Genomic DNA, 7,785 nt, shown 5'->3' on the forward strand with positions numbered 1-7,785 from the left:
GAAACCTGATCCAACCACAGAGGCTGCCATATTTTCTCTTTGCATCAGATATGCAATAGCGCCATTCTTGTTTATCCACACCAAAATTTACTCCTAGTTTCCAAGCATCCCAATTAAGAACATAGTCATTCAGAGAGTTTGCAAATATCTCTGATTCTCATTCAAGAGTTCATGCCAGGGATCTAACAATGAAACATTTTAAAGAAATGAAAGCATCATCTCTATTATATGGGTTGGGTTGTTGGATATTATCTCTATTATATTTGTTTGTTTATTGGAATTCATTGACTCTGTGACTCTAGATAGCTTACAATTAAAAGAAAAAAAAAGACAAAACAGGAAAAGACAAAAAACCAAACCAAACCCCGAAACAACAACAATAACAACAAATCCAACAAATGTCCATCCAATGTGGCTCAATTTTCACTCTGCCTCAGAGGTTGGCAGAATAATCTGGTCTTTACAAGCTTCTAAACATCATCCAGATTGAGCCATTCTCAGTAGGTTTGGTCTAACTCCACAAATATTTATCATATGAAAAATGTACAAGAAATGTAATAAATGTTTTTTTAATGTAATGAGTGGATGAAAAGTACAGTATTATCAGGAAAGAAAGTTGTATGTTATATTCATCTTTTTTTTTTTTTTGCACCTGCAGTCCATCATCCAATCATTATTGGAAATTCCTGCCCTTCCTTTTTGCCACTGAGGAGATCAACAAGAATGTCCACCTCTTGCCTAATATCACTCTGGGTTACAATATTTATCAAGTTTTCTTCAAGGTACAAATGACTTCAGATCCGTTGCTGGATCTCCTTTCGGATGGGGAGGCCAATGTTCCCAACTACAGATGTGGACCACAGAGAAACACAGTGGTTGTTCTGGAAGGGGCCGAGTCTGGCATCTCCATCCAAATTTCAACCTTGTTGAGCACCTACAAAATCCCTCAGGTGTGTCTTTCTTGGAGGAACTCTTAGAAGATCAATCAGAATAGAGCTGGAAGGGACTTTGGAAGTATTCTAGTTCAACTCCCTTCTCAAGCAGGAGACTCTGTGCCATTTCAGATAAGTGGCTGTCCACTCTTTTCTTAAAAACCTCCAGTGATGAAGCACCCACCACTTCTGGAGGCAACTTCTGTTCCACTGGTTAATTGTCCTCACTGTTAGGAAGTTTCCCCTTAATTCCAAGTTGCTTCTCTCCTTGATTAGTTTCCATCCATTGTTTCTTGTCTTGCCTTCTGGTGCTTTGGTAGATAAGTTGACCCCCTCTTCTTTGTTAATGTGCAATTTTGAATCAAACACCGTCTCCTTGCCTCCAGAATGCTCTGTGAATGCTCCAACACTGGAAGTTTTTAAGAAGAGATTGGACAACCATTTGGTTTCCTGCCTGAGCAGGGGCTTGCAGTAGAAGACTCCAAGGTCCTTTCCAACTCTGTTATTTTGTTCTGCTATAAATGACAAACAAGAGTTTTGTTAAGGAAATTGGAAGAATTACATTTTGCTTGTTGCTTTTAAAAGAACATCATCTTCAATTCAATCTTTAAATAAGGCGAGAAGTAACCTAGAACTAAGGAGAAATTTCCTGACAGAACAATTAATCAGTGGAATGACTTGCCTCCAGAAATTGTGGGTGCTCCAATACTGGAAGATTTTACAAAGACAACAATTTGTCTGAAATGGTATAAGGATTTCTGCCTGAGCAGAGGGTTGGAGTAGAAGACTTCCAAGGTCACTTCCAACTTTGACATTCTGTTAATTCTTTTCAGATCAGTTACAATTTGGCTTCCCAGATTCTGAGGGATAAAACTCTGTTTCCTTTCTTCTACCCGATGCTCCCTGCGGAAGGAATCCAGTACCCAGGGATGGTCCAGCTTCTCCTCTATTTCAAGTGGACCATGGTTGGTCTTATTGCTCCAGAAACTGACCAGGGGGAGAGGTTCATGAGGACAATGTCTTCTTTGATGTTAAGGAATGGCATTTGTGCAGTTATCTATCAAAGCTTTCCACTAAATCTGTATCGGCTAGTTTTAACCCTTAGCAAATATTACAAGTGGAGAGAAGTCAATGTCGCCGTTTATGGTTCAGAGATAATTTCCTTCCATTTTGGATTGTCGATTCTACAAACAATACTTCAACATTTTCAGGGACCTATTGTAGGGAAAGTCTGGATCACCACAGCACACTGGGACCTGAGTCTCGAGTTGATGTTTGCTAAAGTGTCCATTAAATACATTGGTGGGCTTTTTTCCTTCCTAATACAGAAAACAAAATGGGCGAACTATGATGCTTTTAGTCTCTTTGTTCACTCAGTATTAAACTTTTCAAAGAAAACCTTTACATGTTCCTCCACTAAGGATGACTTTTCGGTGAAAGTCTGGAGGCGGTGCAGACAGAAAGAAGAACTGGTGGCTCTGAGGGATGAGGAGATGGATCGGATTCTGGCTATGGACAGTTATCTCACTTACAGCACCATCTGGGCTGTGGGCAGGGCCTTAAATTCAGCTCATATCTCCACATTCAAGAGATCGGCGAGGCACCGAGGCATAAAGGTAGAAGCTCCAAGACTGACCGCTTGGCAGGTATTTCATTTCAATCAGGCATGTACAGTATCTTCTGCAAATGGGTATCAGTTTTGTAAGTGGATGCCTTGGTTACGTATTCAGAAAAATCAAATTATCCTGAAATATCATGAAACTCAGATCCAACTCAATTGCAGTCTATCTTTGCTTTTTTTTTCTTTTCCATTCCCCCGATCTGGGTTTTTGTAATAATTTCCTTTTTTTATTTTTTTAAAGAAAATACTATGATTTTTTCTTTCATTTGTATCTTATGATTTATGATGAATGTATTTTTATGATGACTATAATAATGACCCATCACTTATAGCTTTTATGTACACTGAGAGCTTATGCACCAAAGACAAATTCCTTATGTGTCCAATCACACTTGGCCAATAAAGAAATCTATTCTATTCTATTCTATTCTATTCTATTCTATTCTATTCTATTCTATTCTATTCTATTCTATTCTATTCTATTCTATTCTATTCTATTCATTTGGGATAGGGAGAAAAAGGAGATTTTTAAAAACTTCCAACTTTTTTCAGTGCAGTAGTATAAAAATAAGCTACAGCCTCATCTATTTATTTTTACATGCTTAATATACCAGCCGTTTCTAAAATAACTGTCTTATCTAATCAGCAAATCCCAAAGTATAACTTTCTTTTTCTTTCTTGACCACAAAGTCCAGAAGTGGTTTCCAAGTAGAAAGAAAACTAGATGTTTTTTACATTACTAAAACAGTTAATCTGACCCATTTCTGCAAGATCCATTTGTTCTTCCATTGAGATGACTAATATATATTTCCATTTTTGTGCATAAAGAATTCTTACTGCAGTCAACATATACAATCACAAAGTTGCAAGGTGTTTTTTGGTTTTTTTTTTCAATTTCCTTGTCCAGAAGTCCTTAAAGAAAAGTCTTGGTTTCAGTTTTATATTCATGTTACAATCTTCTGTATTAAAATTTGAATCTGGCCGTTTTATCACAAGTCCACCAAAGAAGATAAAAACTTTCTCCCTTACCATTGTATTTCAAACGTACATTATTTTCCAAAGCACCTGAAGGCAGGAGAAGAAGCAATGGATGGAAACTTATCAAGGAGAGAAGCAACCCAGAACTAAAGAGAATTTTCCTGAAAACAACTAATCAGTGGAATGATTTGCCTCTAGACGTTGTAGATGCTCCATTGCTGGAGATTTTCAAGAAGAGGTTGGACAACCATTTGTCTGAAACGATATAGGGTTTCTTGCTTGAGCAGAGAGTTCAACTAGAATACCTCTACAGTCCCTTCCAACTCTGTTTTATTCATACATTTGAAATTTCTATATACCTTGCACAATTTATCAGCTGTTAAATATAAAATATAAACCCCAATTGTTGGAAATGTGGACAAAAGCAAGGTACCTTCTTTCACACATGGTGGTTATGCTCCGAAAGAAAAAAAAAATTGGATGAAAATACATAGTATGTATCCATCTATGTATGAAAATACATAGTATGATGTATACTATGTATAATAGTATGTATAGTACTATTATAATAGTATAGTAGTATAATAGTATGCATAGGGAACAAAGCTGTTACGGAATCTGGTAGTCCTGCTAAAATTACTTTGAAACCTCCTTCCAGAGGGGAGCAACAGAAACAGACTATAAAGTGGGTATGTGGGGTCTATAACAATGTTTTGAGCTCTAAGCAAATAGCGCTTATAAGTAGTATCCTGAGGAACAGGGAGCAAGCTTCCTATAATCTTCTTGGCTGTCCTTACCATTCTCTGTATGGGCTTTCTATCTGAGGCACTGCTGCTACCAAACCAAACAGTGTTGCAGTTTGTTAAAGCACTCTCAATCATTCCTCTGTAAAGAGTGGTCAGAACAGAGGGAGAAAGTTGTGCTCCCCTCATCCAACACTGGAAATGCAGATGCTGGTTTGCACAATTCACTAAGGATGACGTGTGGAGAGACCAGTTCAGACTGTTAATTATCTGCATCCCCAGATGCTTAGTATCTGATGATAAAAGCAACTGTTATTATTCTTATGTTTATTGATACTCTCCTAACCAAGTTTGAAACTGAAAATAAAATCTGGTTTATGAAAGAGAGAGAGAGAAATGTTCAGATACTCCCCAATATAGACCAAAAGGTTCCACTCCCAGCTTAGCTACGAAAGCTGGCTTGCTGTCCTTGGGTCAGTCACTCTCTCTCAGCCCAACTCACCTCACAGGGATGTTATTGTGGGGAAAGTAGGAAGAGGAAGGTGTGTTGCATAAATTTGCCACCTTGAATTATCTGTAAATGTAATAAAAGCAGGATACATACATACATACATACATACATACATACATACATACATACATACAAACACCTCTAATATCCTTTCTAAACTTTTCTTTCCCTTTCCTTTCCAGCTTCACCCTTTCCTTCAAAGCCCTCAGTTTCACAATAATTCCATAGCTGGGATATATTTGGATGAGAAAGGAGATCTGACGGCTGACCTGGACATTTTGAACTGGATCGTTTTTCCAAACAAATCTGTTAAGAGAATGAAAACTGGAAGTCTAGAAAAACAGACAACGCAGGATTTTAAAGTTACCATTGACCAGAGGAACGTTGGACAGGTAGAAATGCTGACACTCTGGGATTAATATTTATTTTATTCTACTAAATGTGGCAAAAACATTTAATAGGGAACACAGGGAATGTGTGTGTTTTCTTTTGTTACTTTTGAGTTTTATGTCAGCTGATCAGGTTCTCAAGAGTCCAAATATCATGTTTATGAGATATTCAGTTGGTCTACATGTTGATTCTTCTGGATGTACTTCCTTTCATTCCTCAGACCTTACCGACTTCCAGGTGTGTGGAAAGCTGTCATCCTGGATTCATGAAGGTGGTTTTGGAAGGGAAACCCATCTGTTGCTACCATTGTCTCCCTTGTCCAGAAGGAACCATCTCCACCATGGAAGGTGAGCGATAGCAGGGAAAAGAGGCACACATTTGGGAAGACCACGGCCTCTGACTGGCTCATGAAAGCATGTTTTGAAAGGCATTTTTAACGTTGACTTTAAAAAAATAATTTCTTTTAATATGTATAATTTATAGGGAGTTAAAAGAAGTAGTCTAGTAATTTAAATAGGGAGCAGGATATCAAAAACAGCAGATCAATCAAGAATTGGAATTAGAAGAGAAATGGCATTTCTCTTTCTTCATCTTATTGATTGGTGAACCTCTGGCCTTTTTTCTTGGTGTTTCTGCAGAAATGGAGAAATTTTGATGCTCTGCTTTGTTCTCCTCTCCTTTCCTCTCCCCTCCCCTCCCCTCTCCTCTCCCGTCCTCTGCAATAGATTGCTTAAACTTGCTAACTATTGCTGCATAGTTCCTTTCTCCATACAGTGTCAGGTTCTCAATGGAATCAAAACTCCCAGGCAGGCAAGTTCCTCAAAGTATAGATTTATTAGGCATGTCATATTGGCACATCTGGGGAAACCTGACGCTAAATCCCCCTTGAGTTTCTCCCTAGTTAAAAGTAAATTTCCCCCCCTCCCATGCAGTCCATCACATGGTCCAATCAGGTCCAAGGGTCCCTTGGTCTCAGATCCCACCTCCTTGCACTTGGTGGGGAAGTCCTTGGTTCTCAGAGGAAAGAATTTAATTTGGCTACAATCCCCCAGCTATCTCTACCTCCCCTCTCCCATTCCCACAGCTCGACTCATCTCTGTTGTGGCAGCCCTGAAGGTGGAGGGGGAAAATGGCTCCAGGGCTGACACACACATTCTTCGACATTATCCTTAGTTTTCTTCCAACTCTGCATGTGATGGAAGAATCTGCTTTATGGTAGATGTTAATCTTGCTCTTTTCAGATGCTGAAAAATGCATGAAATGTCCAGTGGGTCAGCATCCAAGCATCAACCGAGATGGATGTATACCTAAGGTTGAAACTTTCCTATCCTACCAAGAAATGTTGGGGATCATCCTAGCTTCCCTTGCCTTATTCCTGGTTTTGGCAACAGGTTTCATCTTTGGAGTATTCATTAAATTTCAAGCAACTCCCATGGTCAAAGCCAGCAATCGTGATCTCTCCTGCATCCTCCTCATCTCCCTCCTGTTTTCATTCTTGACCTCATTCTTATTCATTGGCCAGCCAAGAGTAACCACTTGCCTTGTCCAGCAAACAGCATTCAGCAACATTTTTACAGTTGCCATTTCTACTGTCCTGGCCAAAACTGTCATGGTGGTGTTAGCCTTCTTGGCCACAAAACCAGGGAATAAAGTGCAAAGATGGCTGGGGAAGAGCTTGGCCAACTCTATCATACTTTCTTGCTCTGGGGTCCAAGTTGTCATCTGCAGCATCTGGTTGGGCACCTCTCCCCCATTCCCAGAGTCGGACATGTACTCAGAGTCTTCTCAGGTCATCCTGCAATGTAATGAAGGCTCTGTTGCCATGTTCTACCTTGCTCTTGGCTACATGGGTTTCCTGTCTGTCATCTGCTTCACAATGGCCTTCCTGGCCAGGAATCTACCGGGGGCCTTCAACGAAGCTAAACTGATCACCTTCAGCATGATGGTCTTCTGCAGTGTCTGGATATCCTTCGTACCCACCTACCTGAGTACCAAGGGGAAGTATATGGTAGCCGTGCAAGTCTTCTCCATGTTGGCTTCCAGTGCCAGCCTGTTGTTATTAATTTTTCTCCCCAAATGTTACATTATTTTCCTAAGACCAGATCTGAATACAAAAGAACGTATGATGTCAAAATAAAATAGAATATTGAGTTCTGTGTATGTGTTTCCCAGAAACCATCATCCTCTTCATTTAATGATCCCATAATTCCTCACGGGGTGGAGTCTGGGCAAGTGAATGGAGCTAGCAGAGTGTTTACTGGCCAGATGCCCTTCCAGACGCCAATTCGGAGATTTGTTCAGCAGATATATTCTCATTGTGCCAAGAGAGAGAAATATCTGCCTCTATCTAGGATCAAACTCACAGTCTCTTGATTGTGAGGCGAGAGCTCCACCTCTAGGTCACCGCACCACTCATGTGTTTCCCAGAAATCTCAGTTAATAAATGTACTAAATGGTGTTTGATACCTTAATTTTTTTTTTAATTAAATTTTAAAAAATGAGTCATTTCTTTATGTGGTAGAAATGGACTCCCAGTCATAATAGATGTGTTTTCCCCCTTTCCTTTTGCTGTCCAGTGTATGGGAAAGCGTGTGGGTATGCATGGATGCT

The 7,785-nt window shown here is 39.5% G+C and overlaps 1 protein-coding gene across 1 annotated transcript; it reads left to right on the plus strand.

The window, feature by feature from the left end:
* The first annotated feature begins 788 nt into the window (after window positions 1–788).
* LOC139310375 (vomeronasal type-2 receptor 26-like) lies at window positions 789–7,312 on the plus strand. The gene is made up of 5 exons (XM_070934535.1): window positions 789–950; window positions 1,766–2,578; window positions 4,968–5,177; window positions 5,396–5,522; window positions 6,417–7,312. Exons 1-5 carry the CDS (start codon window positions 789–791, stop codon window positions 7,310–7,312), a joined length of 2,208 nt encoding a protein of 735 aa, XP_070790636.1.
* The last annotated feature ends 473 nt before the right edge of the window (window positions 7,313–7,785 follow it).

This window comes from Pituophis catenifer, unplaced genomic scaffold (genome assembly GCF_029215685.1).
Source record: "Pituophis catenifer annectens isolate HBS135680 unplaced genomic scaffold, rPitCat1.0.hap2 SCAF_2, whole genome shotgun sequence".
Lineage (NCBI taxonomy): Eukaryota > Metazoa > Chordata > Lepidosauria > Squamata > Colubridae > Pituophis > Pituophis catenifer.